At 30.9% G+C, this 23413-nt stretch overlaps 1 protein-coding gene across 2 annotated transcripts; it reads left to right on the forward strand.

Moving 5' to 3' along the window:
- Positions 1–3749: 3749 nt before the first annotated feature.
- Positions 3750–11963, forward strand: LOC107605206 (amino acid permease 6). Of its 2 annotated transcripts, none has more exons than XM_088491392.1 (7): positions 3750–4056; positions 4643–4876; positions 5784–5877; positions 5990–6204; positions 6924–7069; positions 9811–10038; positions 10968–11963. In XM_088491392.1, exons 1-7 carry the CDS (start codon positions 3954–3956, stop codon positions 11391–11393), a joined length of 1446 nt encoding a protein of 481 aa, XP_088347518.1. In that variant the 5' UTR covers positions 3750–3953; the 3' UTR covers positions 11394–11963. The 2 variants fall into 2 exon arrangements, with proteins under 2 accessions (XP_088347518.1, XP_088347517.1); XM_088491391.1 differs by having other exon boundaries at positions 3751–4056; positions 5990–6208; positions 6931–7069.
- The last annotated feature ends 11450 nt before the right edge of the window (positions 11964–23413 follow it).

A 23413-nucleotide genomic window follows, 5' to 3' on the forward strand; every position in this document is an offset into this window, starting at 1 on the left:
CGGAGACTCGAGCGGGGATCCCCGCCCCGTCCCCGCTATTCTCCGAAATGTATGAATTTCTTGAATTATCCTTAATAGTTTATTTCTCATATATGTTTTTTAGTCATTTGTCACACACACATATATATAGAAACCTACAACTCCTAATCTTTATTTACATAACCCTTCTTCAATTTAGAGATCCCTAACGCTGTTCATACTCCATCCAACCTCTCTGCAGCCAGCCGGCCACCCCCTCGCCACCCTTCTCACCGCATCGTTACACCTCACCGTGCCATCACCCTTACCGCGTCGTAATTTCTATTTGCAGTGTTCCTTTTCGTAACTCTGCCGTCGTGTCCATTCTTCTCTCTGTTGTCGCGTCTCCCACCTCGTCCACTATTTTGTCTTTTGCCTCGTCGTTGCGTCCCCCCATTGCGTCATTTCGAAAGAAGTCACCATCGTGTCATTTAGACTTTTTGTATAAAATCTTGCAGTTTTTGTATAAGATAGATACTTGCAACTATATTCATATAGAAACCAATAATTAGTTAGAACTATTATCTAGATGGAGAATTGGGTCCCCGCAAAGAATTGGGCCCCGTAGAAAATAGGGATGGGGAACAATATTCCCCCACGACGGAGAATGAAGATAGAGATGGGGAGCAAATCTGAGGGCGAAAATGGAGAACAGGGAGGCATCCCCTGTCTCCGCCCCCGCCCTGCCCTGTTGACATCGCTAAACATTTCCCTACTAAAACAGGATAACGACAATAGACAAAGTGATTAACTTAGATTAACGAGGACATTTTAGAAATAATAACAACAAAACGCGAGTAGCATTAGCCACATAGCCTCCTCCACAGATAAAAATATAGAAGATAAAAAAAATCTATATTTAGTATATATACTATATATTCAAAGTGTTTGAATATTACAGTATACACATTTTTCTACTTGAGATGTGAAATTAAATTTTTATTTTATAAAAAAATACAATAATATGAATTAAATTACATGTTTTATATTTGATAGTACATAAAAACTTTAAATAGTATATTAGGTCATCATTTCTTTCAAATTTTTAAAATATGGACGGAATACAAAAATTTTAGGCAAAAAAGTACAAGTTAATATGTACGTATAAAAATATATAAAGTAAATGTGATTATTTTCAATTGATAGAGTATATTTTATGTCAAATTTAATATTAAAATAATTTAAATAACTAATCTTAAATTAAAAGATATTTAAACAGCGTAAATAATTAACTTTATCCAAAATGTACATCTAGATCATTTTAGAATAAAAATTAAAAAAAAAAATGAAACTTACTAATTAAAAAAAAAATGTATTCAACCTTATCCAATACATACGACTTACCAACATAGACAATTAGTGAAGAAAAAGATTCTCTTAAAATCCATCTAATTTTGTAGCTAAATGGATAGCAAGAAAACGTTACTTGTTCACATGTTCCATGCATCATTAATGAGCAATATATATATATATATAAACTGTTTAAAATGAGATTAGCCAAAGGGATATTATTGTTGGTTCCTATCCTAAAAATTTGACATGTACTTAATCAGAGACCTATTCCTTGCAATGTGATGGCCAATAATGTGACAACTTGCTTAGTCTCTTGTGACAGTAGAAAACAAAGGTTGTTGGTTTTTGTATGTCAGAAGTTGATTAACACTTGATCATCCAATTTCCTTTCTTACTATCCTAGGTGCTCCTCAAAGGGCTCTCAAGAAAAATACAAAATAGAAAAGTGTTGTAGGCTTGTAGCTAGTAATAAATAGTTTTGCTTTCATTTGGAAGTGATGAGGCATGCTTTGTCATTACTTGAAACTGTTAATGTTAGATACAAATCTTGAGTTCTTGTCAAAGGAAAGAGATGTCATGACATTCTTGGCAGAACAAATCTTAAATGTAATTTAAAATTTATAAAATTTACATGGACTATGCTATATGTCTCTGTGGGGAGACTTATAAATATTCAATACAATTTAAATATCCAACATAGTAATTTATAACTACTATAAATAAGAAAATTTTAATATTTTTTTTTCGGAAATTTCGCAAGAGATGATGGTGAAAAAGAAAATGTTGATGCATGAAAGTGTCGCATGAAAAACAATATAACAATGAAGTTTATTTATTTTTTATTTGAAAGATGAGGCTAAGTTGAGAAATACTAGCGTGTTAATAGAATTTATTATTTTTAACTAGTAGTTAATTAGTAATATTTAAAATGAGTAAACTGTTATTTCTAAAAAATCTTCCTTAACACAGCTACTCTTAGATATTTAAATGAAGTTATTATTCTTTTTATCCAATATAAGGGAATCAAGGTAGAAAGGCAGGGCCATTTGCGTAGTGGATTTCTGGCACTTTGAAAAATAAAACCCATAATCAATCAGTAGCTAAAATAGAATCAATTTTCCAAATGGATGGAGTTAAACCAAAATTCACAAAGAAGTAAGTGTGGGGTCCACACCCACACCAGAATTATTTGCCACCTTCAATGGTTCATAACCATACTAAGAAATCCCACGCCTTCAACCCTCCAATTATCTGAATTTTAGCTCCTAACTCTGCCCATTATCAGCTTTTCAATTTTCTTTTTGTACCCAACTATGGAGCATGTACATTTCGGTGGAAATTTCGGTGCAGTCGACTTTACATAAAGTTGATAACTGAAAATTGTTAGATATAAATTTAGTCAAATTAATTAAATTATCTAATCGTTTTTAGCCATCAACTTCACGTGAAGTCAACTGTGCCTGAGTTTTCATCTTCACTAAAATATATGCATTTTTTACAAGACACTTTTTTTTACTATATTTTTGAAAAAAATAAAAAATACTTTTTGATATATTTAAATAAATTTAAATATTATCATATAACAGTATATTCAACTTTATTTTTAATACGTATTTTTGAAATAAATTTAAAAATAATATGTTATTATTTATTAAAATAAAAAATTATTTTAAATATTTTATATAATTAAAATGATTAAAACTTACCTAATATATATATATATATATGTGTCTTTTAATATGTCCAATTCTGTAGATTAAGATTTTTTAAAATAAAAAAGTTGATAAAATGATAAAATAAAAAATTAATTGATACGTATTTGAAACTAATCCATCCTAGATCAGAATTGTTTGTTACAAGACGAAAATTTAAACCTAAATTAATTAATAGAGTGTAAATTTGTATTTTGTATTTATATTAGGGGTAAGTTTGAAAAGTTTCAAAAAAAATTTTTTTGAGCTTTGAGTTACAAAAAATTATATAATGGTGTTTGGTACCATTTTTAAGATATGTTTTAACTTTTCAAAAATTATCTAAGAGCTTTTGAAAAAAATTAAAAAATTTGACTTTATTCTCTCATTCTCAAAAATTATTTTATCATTTCTATTTATTACACAACTTTAAAATAAATACTTCTATAATAATTTTTTAAACACAAAATAATTTATTTATAAATTATTTTTAATATAAATCCTTATATTTTAATTTTTTTTCAAAAGAATTTAATTAAATTATTTACCCAATCTTACCCTTAGTTTCCATACTTCGCAACTATTGAATATTAGCCATTTATAATCTAATGAAAAATTAATCACATGCAATTTGATAATAAATGTTTGGATTGTGTAAAAAAACTTTTTCAGTAAATTCTGAATTACATGTGCCGCCCAAGCGACGCATCATTTTCCGCCCACTTTGACTGTATATTCTCTTATTCTCTCATTTTTCTCTATTTAAGAAGTGACTCTCTTTTCTACTTCTCAAACTATCATAGTTTTCCTTTTCTCATTTTTACACTATATTTTCAGAATATATCTGTTCCTCCATATACCAAACACCAACAAATACAAAATAGAGTTCTTTCTGCCCCTCATCTTTTCCATTGCGATACTAAGAAACAAGAGAGAGGAAAGGAATTGAAGATGGCAACTGCATCTGAGAAGAACAGCATGTATATAGAAACACCGGAAGCTTTTGGAGATGCAGGCAAAAACTTTGATGACGACGGACGAATTAAAAGATCAGGTAGGTATTTATGGATTATCAATTAATCTTACATAACCTTTGCAATAATTTGACATACAAGAATTAGAGCATATACATGTACTAGATTTCAAAGCGGTAGAATGGTTCATATATACTAAAATAGATTGAATTATTAAAAATAAGTTTTTTATAACATGATATTAAAACTTTTTTGATAAAAAAATTTAGAATTCAATTCTGATTGAATCCAACAAAATGCAAACAAAATAAAAAAGAAGGCCTATAAAAAAAATTCTAACAAACTCAAAAAGAGATACTATTGCTAGAGAAGACATGGCCGAGCTAAGTTAAATTTTAGGGAGGTGTCAAAAATTAATTTTATAATAGAAAGAGAATAAAATTAATGTTTTTAAAAGAGGTTAAACTAAAATTTGTATACCATTTATAAAAGAAACATTAAAGTTTAGGGTCATTATCCCTTTTGTTGCATGAGACTCTGCCCTTTTAAATGTATTTTTTTATTAATTTAAATTTTTAGAAGAACTAATTTCATAATATTATTCAGTTTCGTTTTTTAATTATCCTTTGAAACGATTCAATTTCTATAATTTCTATTTAATTTCAGGGACATGGATAACGGCGAGCGCGCACATAATAACAGCAGTGATTGGATCTGGAGTTCTGTCGCTTGCATGGGCGATAGCGCAGATGGGTTGGATAGCCGGTCCGGCGGTGCTGTTTGCGTTTTCTTTCATAACATATTTTACTTCCACTCTTCTTGCTGATTGCTATCGCACCCCAGACCCTGTTCATGGCAAACGCAACTACACTTACTCTCATGTTGTCAAAGCTTCCTTAGGTATCAACTAACAACCACCACAAGGGAAAAATATAAAAGAAACACATGATACATAATATATATTATTAAATGTAAAAAGTATTATTTCTTTTACTAAAAGTCTTTCCAGTCATCCTGTTAAAGTTAAATATTATTAATAATTTAAAATTTTTAATTTAAGAGAAAGTATAAAAAAGTTAACTTTTAATTAAAAAATGCTGGAATATTGTTAAAATTTATTATTTTTTACTATCATCTTTGGCTATTAACTTAGTTCTTTTAATTTAGTAATCTAATAACATACTTTAACTCATATTTTTTAAATATTAATAATAAAAAATAATAAATTCTGATAATATTTTTTATTTTTAATTAGTCAATATTAATTAATTTTTTAAAATTTAATACATTTTTATTTTTTTAGAGAATTTAAAATAAAAAAAAAACAAATTTAAAAAAATTGACTTATGTTGATCGGAAAAAATTAACTTTCTAGTACTTTTTTAAATTTAAATAGTACTTGCTTCTGCTTAAATATTTTTCTTAGGAGCGAATGAAGATTACAAACAAATTACTAAAGAAAGAATCCAAATAAAATTATTCATGAAATATATTATTTTGTTGTGATCAAAGTTTTTTTTTGTTGTTGGAGGTATTCAACAAAGCAGCTCTTTTGAGTATAGTTGAGAAGTTTTAGAACTTTTTCTCGAATATATGAAATATTATTTTATTTTGATAAAAATATTCATCTTTTCAGAAAATGCTTTAATCACTTTACTTTATTATTTAGTAGAAAAAATGAAAACAAATTTTTTTAATCCAACAATCAATTAATATTTCTCTCTTCTTAATCTGTTGAACAATCAAAATCCTAACTACTAGCTAGTGATGCATCTTTAATTTGTTAAATTATGTGTATCCTTCACAGGAGGAAGGAAATTTCAGTTATGTGGATTGGCTCAATACATAAACCTTGTAGGCGTAACCATTGGCTACACTATAACTGCATCAATTAGTATGGTGTAAGTTTCATCAACAACTTTCTGACTTTATTATTAATTTAAAGAAGAAATTAAGCGCTTAAATTATATACTTTACATGCGTATCATGTGACGTCATACATTATTATTTCAGGGCGGTAAAAAGATCGAATTGCTTTCACAAACATGGACATGAAGACAAGTGCTACATATCAAACAACCCTTTTATGATAATTTTTGCGTGCATACAAATTGTTCTTAGCCAAATACCGAACTTCCATAAGCTCTCATGGCTCTCCATCGTTGCAGCAGTTATGTCCTTCGCTTATTCTTCAATCGGCCTCGGCCTCTCTATAGCCAAAGTCGCAGGCAAGCATAATAATATTGTACTTTTCTTTTGTTATTATATTAGAGATATAATTAATATGTTTTTCTTATCGGCTTAATTTTTTGAAAAAAAAAGTAATTTTCTTATTGAAACGTTTAGATTGTGTTTGGAATAGAGACTGAGGTTGAAAGACAAATATTAGGAGATTGAAACTAAATTAAGTCTCTCTATTATGTTTACTATAAAATATATTAGACTGAATTATGTTTAAGTATTATGTTCGGTTTAAAATAAATATAAAAATTGAGATATAGATTTAAAATGTTAAATGAGAGTATTTTTTTAAAGAAATGCTATTAAAATTTTAATTTCTAATTTCAAAAATTATAGTCTCTTCTATCTCTACTTTTTAAAAGTATTGAAATTAAAGAACTGAAATTTTGTTTCCAGTTTTTAATTACCAAACACAATACTAAGTTATAATAAGCTCCTAATTTCAGTTTTAGTCTTGAAAAACAAATATTACCCTAACGTTGGATCCTTGTTAGATCCCAAAAAAAAAAAAAATTTAGCATACACAAATTTTAAAAAAATCAAATAAACTGAAAAAGACTTTTATTTTTACATAGACATATTAAAAATATAATTATTTATGTATTTTTTTTATTAGTGTAAATTTTGAAAGAAGTAATTTCATGATCTTATAAAAAAAATCATTAAATATGTATTTGGATGAATGTAATTTTGGAATGTGTTTCAGGTGGTAGTAATCATGTACGGACATCGCTAACAGGGGTGGAAGTTGGGGTGGATGTTACAGCAACAGAGAAGGTTTGGAGGATGTTTCAGGCTATCGGTGACATTGCCTTCGCTTATGCTTTTTCCAATGTGCTTATTGAGATACAGGCAAGCAACAATATTTATTTCTTTTATTTATTTATTTATTTATGAGTTTAATTTTAATTCACTGATAACATTTTTAGACCATTCAATTAGATTTATTAGTTTAATTTTTTTTAAGTCATTTTTGAAAATTAATTATTTTTACTAATATCACACTGCAATACACAATTTATTATATATGTACATTAACCTGTATAAAAATTAAATTATTTATTATTATTATTATTATTATTATTATTATTATTATTATTATTATTAGATCACTTTAATAATATGTTAATATTAAAATAAAGTGAAAATATATTGGAAAATTGTCCATGAAGGTCATATATATTTGTTATTATTGGATAAATTTGGAAAAACAATAATAAAATCATTCAATAATTAATTAGTAGTTAACATGAAGTTTAGATATATAATTTATAAATCTTTTGAATATGCAAATTTTCATTGATTAATTATTAATTGATTTTTTATTCGATCGTATGCTTGTTAATGTATAGATTTATATTATCTGTATTGTATTAAAGCGTGTTGGATAGTTGGAAACCTTACGTTACGTGTATTTATGGAAAAAGCTATACCCGAATACTACACATAGCGCTACACTGCTAGTGATAATGAGATTATGTAATTCAATATTTTTTTATAGTATTTTGTAATTCAATATTGTGACAAAGGTGAGAAATTAAAAATGGGCCCAAGTTTTTCTTCAGGAGAATCTAATTCAACGTAACGTGATGCATGCTAGAACTTAAACAAAGGACAAATAATATTATTAGTTAAGACAACATTGATTGAAATTAAATGCATGATGACCTAGTTAATTAAAATTGGATTCAACAAGCAACTAACTACTGATTTTGACCACTGTTCTTTTGTTGTAATATTATTATATTTTATATTTTCTTTTTCTTTTAATATTATTATAGTCTATAGATTCCGTTTTCTCCTGCATGATTATTTCATGAGAAGTGTGAAGTGTGAACTAATGTTGTCCATTGACCCCACGTTGTCCACCCGGTCAAAAATTTGGTCTAATTTATTTTTAAAATAAGACAATAATATTCATTATATATAATATAACATTATTTTAATTTTTTAACTTAAAATAAATCCACTAAAACAAGTCTTATGATCCTATTGCAAGGAGTATATAGAGATAACGTAGAATCTTAGACGTTTCTAATAATAAAGAATTTATCCACCTAAATGAGTAGGAAAACGACATTTCTATATTTTTGTGTTAGAGTTGTTGGAACATTTGAACTGATCATGTAGAGGACAAATAATTGCTTTGTTGGTATTGAGATATATATTTTGTTAAACAAAAATATTAAGTATAAATATATGTATAATTTATTTTATTTAGATATATATTTTATATTAGTAATTAATTTTAATATGTATTTTGCATGATTGTTATTAAATATAATGTCCATATATATATATATATATATATATATACTTTCGTTGATTATAATGAGGCTAGAGTTAAATGAACCTTATCGAAGTAGTGATGATGAAGTGATGATGAACTTCTCCAGTTCTCATCCATCAAAATCAAATAAAGACAATTGGTATATATTCTTATCAGATCAAAACCTAGGATTCTTTGTAATCTTCACTCTTTTATCTATCTCTAGTTTATTTTCCTTGGGTACTGGAAAGATAATAGTTATCTATAGGAAAGATGCCAAAGGCAAATTTTGTCCCAACACAGTGATCCTTATTATAATTAAAAAAATGCTAAAAAAATCATTAAAATTTATTATTTTAACCATTATTTTTAATTATAAATCTAATTTTTAAATTTAATAATTTAATAATATATTTTATTTTACATTTTTAAATATTAATAATTTATTAGTAATAAAAAATAATAAATTTTAATAGTCTTCTAATATTTCTCATAATTATTTACTAGCGATTAACGTGTTTCTTTAGTTGTTTTTTGGTTTTTATTTAACAAATAAACATAAAAAAAAATTATAGTTCAGTGTTAAAAAATTTGAAAAAGAAATATAATTTGAGAGAATTAGGTTCCATTCTCTATAAATCATCATTTTAAAATTAGTTTTATAAAATTGTGTAAGAAAAAAATAAATGTGAGAGTGACAAAAAAAAATTTTCAGAGAATTAGGTTCCATTCTCTATAACTAATAGACCATATAGACCAAGAATTTATTATAAGCCACGATGCTGAAGCGTGGCCTTTCCGTAGAAAGTGTAGCATTTTCTTCAAAAGTCACACTTTTAAGAATAAAATGCCGCATTGTTTATTAATGGTAGCGGAATAACTCATTTATAGTGATTTGACAGTAAACGAAAATTATATAAAGAACTAATTTTTAATAAATTAACATTAGTTAATTTTTTATTATAAAACTATTTTTTAATCTTATAATTTAGAATTTAAAATTTAGAAAAAATAATAATTTTAAAAGATCAATTTATTTGTTGAATTCAAACATTTTATTCATCAATAGTTACATACTTATTACGGTGGAGAGCCTCCAAAAGAAGACGAATCTAATGATTTATTTGATTTGAGAAAATGTCTTTTAATTTTATTTTCAGTACTTTTAATTTTTTTTTTATTTTACAAAAACAATAAAATTTTGTTTTTTATTTTTATTCCTCAATTTTTATTTTATGCAATTTTAAAAATTAAAAATACTAAAAATAAAAACACAAACTAACCAAGTTCTAACAATGATCAATTTAATTAATTACTGTTGCAGGATACCCTGAAATCAAGTCCTCCGGAGAACAGAGTAATGAAGAGAGCAAGTTTGATTGGCATTTTAACAACAACACTATTCTATGTGCTATGTGGGACCTTAGGTTATGCAGCATTTGGAAATGATGCTCCAGGAAATTTCCTCACTGGCTTCGGTTTCTATGAGCCCTTTTGGCTAATTGACTTTGCCAATATCTGCATAGCTATTCATCTAATTGGGGCATACCAGGTAATTTAACAAATCAAAATCATGCTATACTTACTTAATTATATAATGTTAAAAATAATTATTTTTATTATTATATTTATAATTTTTAATAAGATGAAAATATAGTCATTCTTCATTGACCACTTTTAATACCAAAGATAAAGAGATATATAAAATTATAAATTAGGTAGTGTATATATCTTCTTTTGTATCTATATACTTATTATTAATTTAGAAAAATATTTACTTTTATTTATTTTTATGCAAAGTTAATACGTAAATATTATTAACTAATTTAATATATTTGACTAAATTATTATTTAACGATTTTTAATTATTAATTTTATATACAAATAACTACATATAAATTTTTCCATACATGGTATTTAATTATTGATAGTTTGGCACTTATTTTGATAAAAATATCAAAAATATTTTTTCATAAAAATATTTAGGATTTATCTATATTGTACTCTAAAGATACATGTTAATTTTACAAATAAAAAAAGTTTTTGTTAAAAATATAAAAAATTTAAATTTTTAATGCATTTATTTTATATTCATTAAATAAAAATATTTAAATTTTTTTACTAATAATAAGTTTATCATGTATTCTTAGAATATATATTAGTTAAACCCAAATATTTGTTTACTCACAGCAATTTAAAATCGTGACTTATAAAAAAGAAATCGTTTAAAAAGATTAACATGTTTTATATAAATTAATGTGAAAACTCAGGTGTAGTCGGCTTCACGTGAAATTGATAACTGAGAGTGGTTAAATAATTTGATTGATTTGACTAAATTTTCATCTAACGGCTCTCAACTATCAACTTCACCTGAAGTCGACTATACCTGAATTTCGACCATAAATTAATGCTTTTAGCCACATTTTTAAAAGTGACTTATAGAGCGTTGTATCCATGATAATGATTATTTTGCATGGGCAGGTGTTCGTGCAACCCATATTCGGATTCGTAGAGAACTCAAGCAAATCAAGATGGCCAGAAAGCAAAATCATAAACACAGAGCATTCTTTGAACGTTCCCGTTTTGGGAAGCTTAAACGTGAACTTGTTCAGAGTTGTATGGAGAACAACCTACGTCATAATCACAGCAGTGGTAGCTATGATGTTCCCATTCTTCAATGACTTCTTGGGCCTCATTGGATCACTCTCTTTCTGGCCATTAACCGTTTACTTTCCAATTGAGATGTACATTAAGCAGTCAAAGATGGAGAGGTTTTCCTTCACTTGGGTTTGGCTCAAGATCCTGAGTTGGGTTTGCTTGATTGTTTCTATTATCTCCGCTGTTGGTTCCATCCAAGGCCTTGCTCAAGATCTCAAGAAATACCAGCCATTCAAACCACAGCAATAATACTTCTTGCTGCTTCCTCTTTTTATTTTGAGTATATACATAAATAGGTCGATATTTTCGTTCCCAAAAATTTTTTATTACATTAAGATTCTTAAACTTTATAAAAGTAAAATATATAATAAATACTTTCGTCACATTTTAAGAACTTATTTGTTTAAGAAAAAATATGTCTGAATAACGTAAGAATTTATATGTCTTACTTTTTTTTAAGTTCAGAAATCTAAAAGTAATAAAATCTTTTTGAGGACGAAAATTTTTTTAAGAACCTATTTGAGTATATACTCTTTTATTTGAATGTTCTTTTAATCCATGCAAAAGTAATACTTAGTTTCAGGCTAAGTTTTACCCTCCTCCCTTTTCTCAACTTTTTCAATCTATATGAATGTACTGTTATCTAATGAGTGTGGTTTTGGATATAGAGATACAACACCTAAGGGGAGAGTGTATGCCATGAATAATCCCCAAAATGGCCGTAAGAGGAAAGTGTATGCCATGAATAATCCCTCAAAATGGCTGTAAAATTATATACAGATACCCTATGAAATAAGAAAAAGTTGATTGTCGCCGTTATGATTTCTTTTTTTATTTGCAAAAGATAGATATATTCATTTTTTTGAGAGAAAAATATCAAAAGTTTTTTTTTTTTTTATATATGTGATTTGAGAGAAAAATTTAACTTAAGAAAACTTATGAAACGAATATTAAAATATCTTATATCAATATATCTGAGTTTAGAGAGTTTGAGTTTAGGGAGTTTGAAAAAAATATTTTAAATATTTTATAACACGGTTTGATATAGTAACAATTTTAATAGTTATTGACACTAAATGTAGACAAATATAAGCCAAATTGGCATATATTACTGTGTGATTGCTTTTGAAATTTTATCTTTTATTTTTTATATTTATATTTTTTTTAAATTAAAAGTTAACTTTTATATAATCAATAACTAATGTCTATCCGCTCTTACAAATCTAAACTCTAAACACTTGATAAGCTTTCCAAGTTCATTATTATGATGTTAAAAAAAGGTTTTAGGTATGATTCAAATTATTTCTCATGTTTTTAACCATTTCTTTTTCTCCTCTGGATTCTTCCATTTTTTAAGAAATAAAAATCCTCTTTAAAGGTAACGTTTGGTTATTTGAGATTTTTTTTCATTTTGTTTGTTTAACATAAAACAATCTTCTACTTTTGTTATTTGATATTTTTTTCCTTTTGTTCTTCCTTTTTTTTTTAAACATAAAACAAGGTTTTGATTCGTTCAATTCACTAATTTTCGACCAATTTTTTAAATCCAAATCCAATTTTTTAGCTACGACAATTTTATTTGTCTGAATAAGATTAGACTTGTGTTCGATAGTTCGTTGAACCAGTGGAGGAGAAATTGTTAAAAGTGAAGATTAGGACCTGAATGCAGGAGTTGAGGTGAGGAATCAAGCTATAGTATGTCATTGGCTAGTCGGCGGGTGGGGCCACCTGTAAGGACACTCCGATATCAAAGTAAGAATTCGTACGATAAAGCGGTTAATTAGGGTTGTAGTGACATACTTTAGGAGAGAGGTAGGTTCCTCTCCTTTATTCCTATCTTTTCGGGTGGGCCCTCCTCGTGTCAAGGCCCAACTCTTTAAAAGCTTTCGCCAAATAGCAAGATCCGTTGAGAAGATCAGAGTACGTGCAGCGCGTCACACCGTATGGATGAGGAGCGGGTTCGCTCGGTGGACCTTCAGCTGTTGGGTTGAGCCAAAACAGTGCCTCCAATACGCAAGTCGTGAGGTTCACGACTGGCGCATTCGTCTTGCTCCTGTCCTCACAGGGGGTGATCTCAGTCCAATGCGTCTTCGTCGGCAGGGGTTCCCCCTTCAGATGCCTTTCTCGTGCAAGAGGCATTAAATGCACTTTAAGTAATTTGAAAGATTACAAAAAAGTCCATTACACTCCTAACTATTTGCGCTTCTTTTCTCTTAGCAACAATTACCACCTTCATTTCTTGCCACTCCCTCATTTTCTCCCTGTCTTCTTTGCTTTTGCAACCGCTTATTACTTATTCATTTTCCATAACTGTCACCTCCGTTCGTCTTGTTTGTGCCATTATCCTCTGTGTTCTTTCTCGTAGATTCTTCTCTGCACCTACAATCGCCATTCTCTGCTTCTTGCAACCATCTTCATTCATTTTTGCTAGTAAGTGTTTACTTGTTTGCATTATTTTGCTTTACTTCTGCCATTGTCATGCTAGTTTTCTTGTTGTTGTTACCTTTTGGATTAAACTGGTTGGTTTTGTTAGATAGCCTATAGGGGGTACCATAGGTGTGTTTTTCATGATTTAGGCTAGAATGGTTTAGTGTAGGATAATTTAGTTTTGACCTAGGACCTACCTCCGACCTCACGATTTAATCTAAGTGGTGCTCCCACTGTACGTATGGCAATGCGACCTCCTGTGAACCGTTATACATGGTGCACGACCGATGTCACAAGTACCTCCTCTAGGGTAACCGGATAACCGCAGAGGACCTGCAGGAGCTTCACGATTCGGGGGTACTATGTGGAGGAGGTCCGAGGAGGCAAACTTTGAATCTTGGTCTCGGGTCCCCGAGAATGCGTTTGTCAACTTAACCTTGACGCTCCCCGCGTTCCTGACTGGATGTGGGTGTACAAGCCCATGTTTACTACCTTGGGTGTCCGGATCTCCTTCTCCTCCTTTATTATATCCCTTTTGAATAGGTGCGATGTCGCCCCTTCGCAACTCTACTCGAACAGTTGGGCCACCAACCGTTGCTTCGAGATGGTTTGCGAATACTTAGAACTTCCGGCCACTGTAGAGATTTTTCTCTTCTTCTTTTTTCTCACAAATCCCTCTCGAGAGGGTAAACACAAAAAAGGTTACTTCTCCTTCCAGGCCATGCAAAATTGAAGGATATTCGGCCTCTTTAAAGACTCCTTTCACGATTTAAAAAAAACCTTCGTCAAGGTGAGACTAGCTCGAAGTCGCCACCCCTTCTATCTCACACTTGAAGGAGAAAGGTACATTTTGACCTATTAGAGTTTTGGCGCCGGCTCCAATTACATGATTAAGGTGATTTATGAGGGCATAAATCGGCAGAATCAGTAGATTGCCGATGTCCTACTGGCGATATTTAGCTCTAACCCCCTTAATCCTCATCTCTTAATGGGTGACTGAAAAACCGATCAAGATTGTGTAGATAAACACATTCTTTCTATTGTCATTCTCCCGTTTTCCTGGTTTTTCGTATCACTGTTTAATTAGCGACTTCATAACTTGGTTTTATTTTTTATCTGTAGTTGGAATGGCTGCTGGAAACACCTTCCTAAGTCATTTGATGGCTCACTTCTTCCCCTGAGGGGGATGATGACGGCTCCGATTCCCCCAGCCCTCAGGCCAAGATCCCCCAACTCGACGAACCGGAGGTTGAATCTCAGCCTCAATCCAGCCCCGTCCTTGGGCACAGTGCTGTCAACGGGGTTGACCATGGCAAATTAGTGATGGCGGAGCATTCTTCGGGTGCTCGGGTTGAGGAGGAAGAGGTGGTCGTAGTCCCTAACTCCAAGAAAAGGAAATCCAATTCTAGCCCAGGGCATATCCTCACTGTGATAGAGAAAAATTTTGATGCAGGCTTCTTCATCGATTCTCAATTGTTGTCAGGCACGGAGAACTTCTTCCGAGAAGAAGACCTAGCCACCCAAGCGAGGTGGACGTATCAGAGCCTTCTCTAAGCTGCTGCCATTGCGAGAAAGGTGGAGCCGGTCTTAGCCCAGGACTAGGTTCTTGAGGGAAAGTACCGATGGCCTAGTGTGAAGCCAAGAAGAAAAATTTCTTGAGTTCCGAGAAAAGCTTGGAGTTCTTGAGTTCTTTAACAGATGTCTTTCGAGATCTCTTGAATCGTCGTATGTACTTGACTACCCTGGACGACAGCATGGAAGAGTTGAAGAGCATAAGAAAAGCCACAAAGTAAATGACTACATTGGTAAAGTTGTTGTGCACTCTAGCAAGAAAATGGAAAAGAAAACGAGAACAAAAAAAGCAAGTGTTGCTAAGGAAGGTTCCTCTCACTCATCGGACTCAAAAGCTAATAAGGAAGATCGATTATGTTTCTCAAATTCGCTTCTAAAAAGAGCATCAATTACTACAAATAGAAAACTAATGGTAGCTAGAAGGGGAGACAGAAATGTCAAAAGCTGTAAAGGTTTGTCTGTTGTCAAGAAAATGGAGTGATTCTCTGCCAAATTTCAAATTATATAGACGTTAAAATTTCCTTTCTACTTGTTGGGAATAAGACACCATTCCCCCTTGAGAAAACACCTTTGACAGAGAAATAAAATAGACACAATCACAACACAAGAATTTAATGTGGAAACTCCAATTACCGGAGAAAAAACCACGGCCGTTGTCAAATGACAACCAGAGAATATCACTATGTGAAAATTATTACAACACATAGACTTCTTTCTCTCTAACACCGACACCCCAGTACACCCACACTCTCTCAAAGCAAATATCTAACTACACCTCACAACACTCTCTAATCAAAGAGTACAGAGGAAAAGAAAAATCAGATACAAGCTTAAAGTGTTTCTGACTGGTGCAAAAACAAATGGAGAACTTAGCCTCATATTTATAGCCTAGGCCACCCACTCCATTTGCTATCCTAAGCAATGTGGGACTAATTCAACCAAATCCTAACAATCTCCACCTTGATTGAAATAGTCACACATCTACAGCTTCCATAGTCAACACCGACAATTCTTTGCTGCCATTGTCTATACCGACAATCATAGTTCAGAGAACTATCATACTCCACCATGAAAGTATACTCACTTGAAATTAGACCACTCCAAGCATTTCGCCTTGGTACAGATCGAAACATTGCTGAAAATTCATGGTGCAACTTCCAAATTGGCTTTTCCTGGAAGTTCTTCAGCCATCGACCTAACTCCGCCACACACCTTGCATCTCAACGCCAACTAATGCCCGTGTGCAATTGTGGACCTGCTTGCCACAACTTATCCTTATCCATGGCAGTGCGGCAATACCATGAGGATACTTCTTATCTTCTAGAGAACATCATCTTCTCTCATAGAGAGAGCAATATTGCAAGTATCAGATTGAGAGCCTTTTTCTGAAACTACATTACCTGGACAATTTCTCTTTACATGCCTAGGCTTTCCATATTTCCAGCATGTTACACTCCTTCCACGATTTTCTTTTCCATAATTGTCACTTCTAGCTACAAGCGCCAAATCTGATGAAGTGCTACCCTCATTTTTCATTCTTCTTTCTTCAATAATGAGCTTACTGGCAACTTCTTCAAAATTCAGAGTTTCCTTTCCATACATTAAAACAGGTTTGATATACTCATAGGAAGAGGAAAGAGACAATATGAGCCTCAGTGCCTTATCTTCATCATCAATTTTCACTCCAATTGCCTCTAATTCAGAGACAATACCATTGATAGCACTAAGATGGTCGGAGATTTTCACATTGTGATCCATGCGTAGATTATGGAACTGCTCCTTCAATAACAACCGATTTGAGATGCCCTTTGCCTGATACAACCCTTCGAGTTTATCCCAAAGTTCCTTGGCTGTTTTCATTCCTTGCATATTTGCAAGAACATTCTTAGCCAAACACAGGCGAATAGCACTTGCAGCTCTCAAATCTAGTTCCTCCCATTCTTCATCCTTCATACCAGAGATCTTCTCTTTCAACGCCTTGTGCAAACCTGATTGTATCAACACATCCTTGACTTGTATTTGCCACAAGCCAAAATTGATTCTTCCATCAAATTTCTCTATTTCAAGCTTCACAGCACTTGAATATCCTGATGTTGTTGCAACCGTATACTGGAATAGTATAACTCAACCGTGCACTAGGAAGGGTCCCCAGGAAAGAGAGGTGGGTCACAATAGACACACTTAAATACCAAGTCTTTCCTTAGCCAGAATTTTTCCAAACTGCACTCTCACAGTATCACACTGCCTTCCAGCAACAACAACAGCAACCAAAAATCAACCTCAAGCCACAAGACAAAATTCTTTTCTGATGTGGAAGGTCAGACTAGGCTGCAATCACAGAGCATACTAAGAATAAATCCCACCGAACCGAAGCTCTGATACCACTTGTTGGGAATAAAACACCATTCCCCCTTGAGAAAATACCTTTGACAGAGAAATAAAATAGACACAATCACAACACAAGAATTTAACGTGGAAACTCCAATTATCGGAGAAAAAACCACGGCCGTTGTCAAATGACAACCAGAGAATATCACTATGTAAAAATTATTACAACACATAGACTTCTTTCTCTCTAACACCGGCACCCCAGTACACCCACACTCTCTCAAAGCAAATATCTAACTACACCTCACAACACTCTCTAATCAAAGAGTACAGAGGAAAAGAAAAATCAGATACAAGCTTAAAGTGTTTTTGACTGGTGCAAAAACAAATGGAGAACTTAGCCTCATATTTATAGCCTAGGCCACCCACTCCATTTGCTATCCTAAGCAATGTGGGACTAATTCAACCAAATCCTAACACTACTCTAGGTGCTAGCAGAGTTAGAGAGAACTAGAAAAGCAATAGAAAAGGAACAATAATATAAAAACTAGAATAAATTACGTAGATCTTCTCTAAGGATAGGTGACATGTTTATAAAAAGGATAATATTTTACAAACTATCAGGATGTTGAGTTTTATATAACCCATAGCTTAGGGCGTTTAATGTCTATTTTATATATGGAGCCATGGATAATTTACCCTAACAAGTAAATCAACTTGTTCTTGACAGTGGGGAAAGGATATTGTTGGGTTGGTGGTATGAGTTATGGATTATACTTATGCTTGAATTATATTCCAGTATATAAATTACTTGTTGAGTTCAATACATCAATAAATTCTTAAAATTTGATCCTCAATCAAAGTATATAAATTATGCTCTCTTATAATCATTGTATTGTCTATGAAGAATGCATTTTATTTTTCATCACACCATTTTGTTGTCCATGCATGTTACTATATATGTATTCCCTTATTAACTTATGACAGTCTCCATCTACAGTTATACACAATCAATTACATAAATTATAAATTTATAATATGAAAAAATATCTATGAATACCATAACAAGGTCTAAGCTGTTTTATGAAAAAATATCCATGATCATCGGACAAGGTCCCTTGCAGAGGTAGGGAGGCAAGTCAGATTTACCAAAGAATGGATAAGGAAGATAGAAAAGAAAGCGTTAACAAAGTTACAGAACAAAGCAATCGCCACAGATATAAATTATTATTTGCAAATGTAAGTGTGCCATCATTGGTTTCTTGGAAAGCTTCAATGGAACCTTTGTTGGTAAGGGTTGAAGGATGTATCAAAGTTCTTTAATGGCTACCATGATGGTAACTAATGCCGTAATTTATCAATATAATAAACATGAGAGGCCATTATTGGTTTATGTTTCTATTTTTAAGATTTTGTAAAAGCAAACGTGAAATAGTTATCATGCACAGACACGGGACACGTAGGACTGACAATAGATAGAGTAGGATAGGATTTAGACTCTACTCTAATCCTACCAAAAGGTTAAAAATTTTCTTAAAACTTTATCCTACCTTACCCGCGGTTGAAAATCCTAACCCTATCTGCACCCTAAAGTTCTAAACCCTACCCTACCCAACCCTACTCACAGAAACAAAAAAAGAAAATTAAATAAATATAAAATTCAACCATTCCAAATTTCATACATATTAATAAAATAGAAAATAAAAAACTAAGTTCAAATTAAAATTAAAAACAATAAAATCTTAAAGAAATCCAACATAAAATTACAAATAATATGATCATCAACTATCTTAGTGATTATTTCAAGTTTTTGTAAGAAGAAGATTGAGTACAAGACTCACTTTCTTCACTACATATATAAGTTTTACATATATATTATATAATATATTAAGGACGTGAGTAGGATAGGGTAGGATAGGATATACCCTATACCCTAAACCCGTACCCTACCCTACCTTACCATACCCTACCCACAGTGGGTAGGGTAGACAACCCTATCCGAACGGGTTAGTCCGGGTTGGATACCCGCGGGTAGGGTATATATTGCCAGCCCTAGGGATACGCGGACACGCGAATTTAAAATTTTTATAAGATATGGAGACACGATAGATATATATATATATATATATATATATATATATATATATATATATATATATATATTTTGTAATAATATTTTGGTATTTTATTGATATTAAAATATAAATTAATTTTTAATTATTTTTAATATTTTTTTAATTATATAAAGTATTTAAAATATTTTTGTTTTAATAATTAATAATATATACTATCTCTAAACTCATTTCAGGAAAATATATTAAAAATAAGGGTGGACACGCTAATACATGATGATATTTAAGTTGTCTAAGCGTATACGAAAAAAAATTATTTTTTATTAAGATATGATTCGACACAAAAAACAGACGAGTCGGACAAATGTCAAAAATTATCGTATTTAAAATGTATCTGACACGTGAACACGACAAATTAAAGAAGTGTTCGTGCTTCATAGTAAAATAGAAAATAAAAAAGAAAAATAATATGTAATAATCAAAAGAAAGAAAGAAAAAATGAAGAAGAGAGGAGCACGTGGGAGCACATACCCCCACTTAAATCTCTTTTTCTCTCCTTACAACCCCGAGTTCTCTCTACTCTGTCTCTATCCCTCATTTTCTTTTCTTTTTTTCTCATTCTTTCACAAGGAAAAAAACACTCAAACCCTCACCTTTTCTTCCTCTCCTCTTCCAGCCTACTTTATTCCAAAATGTTTACCCAACCACAGTATACTAGATTTCATTTTATCTTTCTATTTTATTTCTAGTTTAATACACCACTTATACCCAAAGAAAAAATTTATTTTCTCACAATCTCAAATCATGGAGTTCATCTTAATGAGTGAACGAAACATTCAAGTTTAGAGTTTCGGTTATTATTGAAGATTCAATATATCTCTTTGACTCAATAATTAACTATATTTCTAATTTTTGTCATCCTTATACTTGTGGGTATAGCAAAATCTAAAATTAAGGTTATTAGGTTAAAAAATTTGGGACTTTTGTCAAAGTGAGTAATATTATGTTAATTGACTATATTAGTAACTCACAAATATCATTATTGTCATATTTCTAGAATTGTAGAGTTATTGGACATCATTTGGTAGCTTGTTGACGCGCTCAGAGTTGTTTCTGATTCCTTGGAATCAAATTGTGAGTGAATATTATATCTGTAATTATTTTTAAATGTATTACCATTGATATTTAACTTGGATTTTGACTTTTTGCATATGAAATTAGTTGATTTCTATCAATTTTGAATTATTAGAATGGATATTTATTTTTAAAAACTCATAACTTTATAAAAATATACACGAGAAGATATTTATATATTTTATAAAGCATAAATATTTTTTTTATTAAACTTTGTTAAATTTTAATTAAATTTTTAGTATGCATTCTTATATATATTGTATTTATTATGAAATTTAGTAATATGTTACGAGTATTAGAGATTTGTTATAAGTGATTTGGCTTGAATTGATTTGGGAGATTCTAACTAGAAAATCGTAGTTAATGGCAGTTATGACATTAACTTAGATATATCTAACTCATACCTCAGCTAGCAGGGGCGTTGCTAGCCTAACATGTAGGCCACACGTTGGATCTGTTATACCGTATAGGCACATTGGAGAAAAGGGCTACCCTTAGAGGTAGAGCCACCCTAAATGTGTAATATTTGATTTAATTTGACTTCTGAAATAAGAATTCCCATTTCAATTCATCCGTTTAATTACTTGTCTAATTATTAGCATAGTTACTTAATATGAATTTCTTAACTCCAAAAAGAAATAGGACTTTTAAGGTAAAGTTTATATCATCTTGTGTGGGTTATAGATATAATGTTTGCTCACTGAGTTGCAAAATTTGCTCTATTATATTTTCATATTTTTCAGATACAAGTGTCATTTCAGATTCTATTCCACCTGCCCTTCAGTAGATCTTAGTCATTTCGGTAAGCCCTTCTTCTTTCCAATGGCTATGTGTTTACGTAATAGAACCTTTGCTCAAAACTCTAGATTATGTCAATGTTCCATATATTGCAGGCAGCGCTCTCGTGTGAGTTATATTATTTTGAATCTCGAACTGTTTAGATAATAATTATAACTTGATTATGTAGAACGTATGAATTTAACTATATACTTTAGTTATCAACTTAATATATATAATGCGACTTTTGACATGTTTTGTTGTGAATATGATTGGAATATGTTGTTGTTGTTGTTGTCTTTGAAAATAGATGCTTATTATTGATATAGAAAAATAATATTTATGTTGGTAAGGTTCTAGGAATAGAGGAGATTTTGTCCATTTTTCTAAAAATTTGGTCGTTTGGCTTGTTGAGGGACTTGTCCCTTGAGCACCAGTCATAACTTGGTTCGGGCCATAACATTATAATTACTCGTGTATGAAAAAAATAGCACTATAAACATATACTCTAAATCCAGAAAAGACGAATCTACATAAAGTTCGATATGAAAAACAAGATACCTCATAGTGGCTAGATAAATTGTATAGTTGAAACTCTCTAGACAATAAAATATTGAAAAGGAAAATTAATTATACAATTAGTATATCAATTTAAGATTCCAAGTAATCCACTAACATACATATGTATATCTCTCAAATGGTATATCTATTTAAACTTATATAATTTGACCAACTTACAAACCTAACTGGAGGTTTTGCATCATAAACCTACTATCTACAAGCACATTTTCTAGAATAGCAGGTTGTACATCTTTAATTGCAAACTATAAACATAATCAACACACAAATTATAATTAAATAAATAAATCAAAGTTTATAAATTGCAACAAACTTAGTAAAATTAACAACAATCAACAGCAAAATTAATTTAGAAAATTAATTAACTTAGACAACAATAAACTTAGAAAATTAACAATAATCAACAATAAATCAATAATTAACTTAAAAAATTAATAAGCTAAAATTAACTCAGAGAATTAACAATAATCAATACTAATTAATATTCAAAAAATAATTAACTCAGAAAATTACCAATCATAAAAAACACCATCAAATCAAAACAAATCCTAAATTACACCTACCTAACTTAACATTATTTAATTTCTAATTACACTAAATTAATATAACAAACCCTGATCACACACTTTATTAAAAAAATTAATCAATAATTTAATAAAATACCTAAAAAAATCCTAAACAAACAAACAAAAATTTTGAAAAAATACGAAATCTATAGAAAAATTTATCTGATGGTGGCTGTAGAATGGTGGAAGCATGATGGTGTCAGGGAGGCAGTAGTAGAACCTACCATGGTGGACTTAGGGTTTAGTAACATAACAAACAACCAAAAGAAAAAATGACAACCACCTTACCTTGGTGCGGTGGACCTCAACTACGGTGATAGCGACAGGGCGACGACCTCCGATCAATAGCAATGAACACCAGTAGCGGTGGCACGGTAGATGCTTTCCACGGAGATTCCAGCAGCAGTGACGATGGCATGCTGATCTACAATGATAATGTGGCTTACCGGCAGCGATGACAGCTCCAAGTGGTGACGGTGCAACCTTTTTTAATGGATCAGAGGGAAAGAGATGAAAGAGAGAAGAGAAGAGAGAGAGAGAGAGAGAGAGAGAGAGAGAGAGAGAGAGAGAGAGAGAGAGAGAGAGTTTGCAGAAGTGAGGGAGAATGGTTTTACGTTTGAATTTTATCCCAAATTTACCGTCGAATTTACTGGCAGAAAAATCTGACAGTAAGGTATCGTCGTTGCCTAAACGACGCATTTCACTAAATCTTGTTACTGTTAGAATTTTTCGATAGTAAATTCGATGGTAAACTCAGCGCTAATAAAATCAATTTTCGCACTTCTATTTACCGTCGGATTTAGCGGCAAAATTT

The sequence above is a fragment of the Arachis ipaensis genome, chromosome B6 (assembly GCF_059453495.1).
Source record: "Arachis ipaensis isolate K30076 ecotype BB chromosome B6, ASM5945349v1, whole genome shotgun sequence".
Classification (NCBI taxonomy): Eukaryota; Viridiplantae; Streptophyta; class Magnoliopsida; order Fabales; family Fabaceae; genus Arachis; species Arachis ipaensis.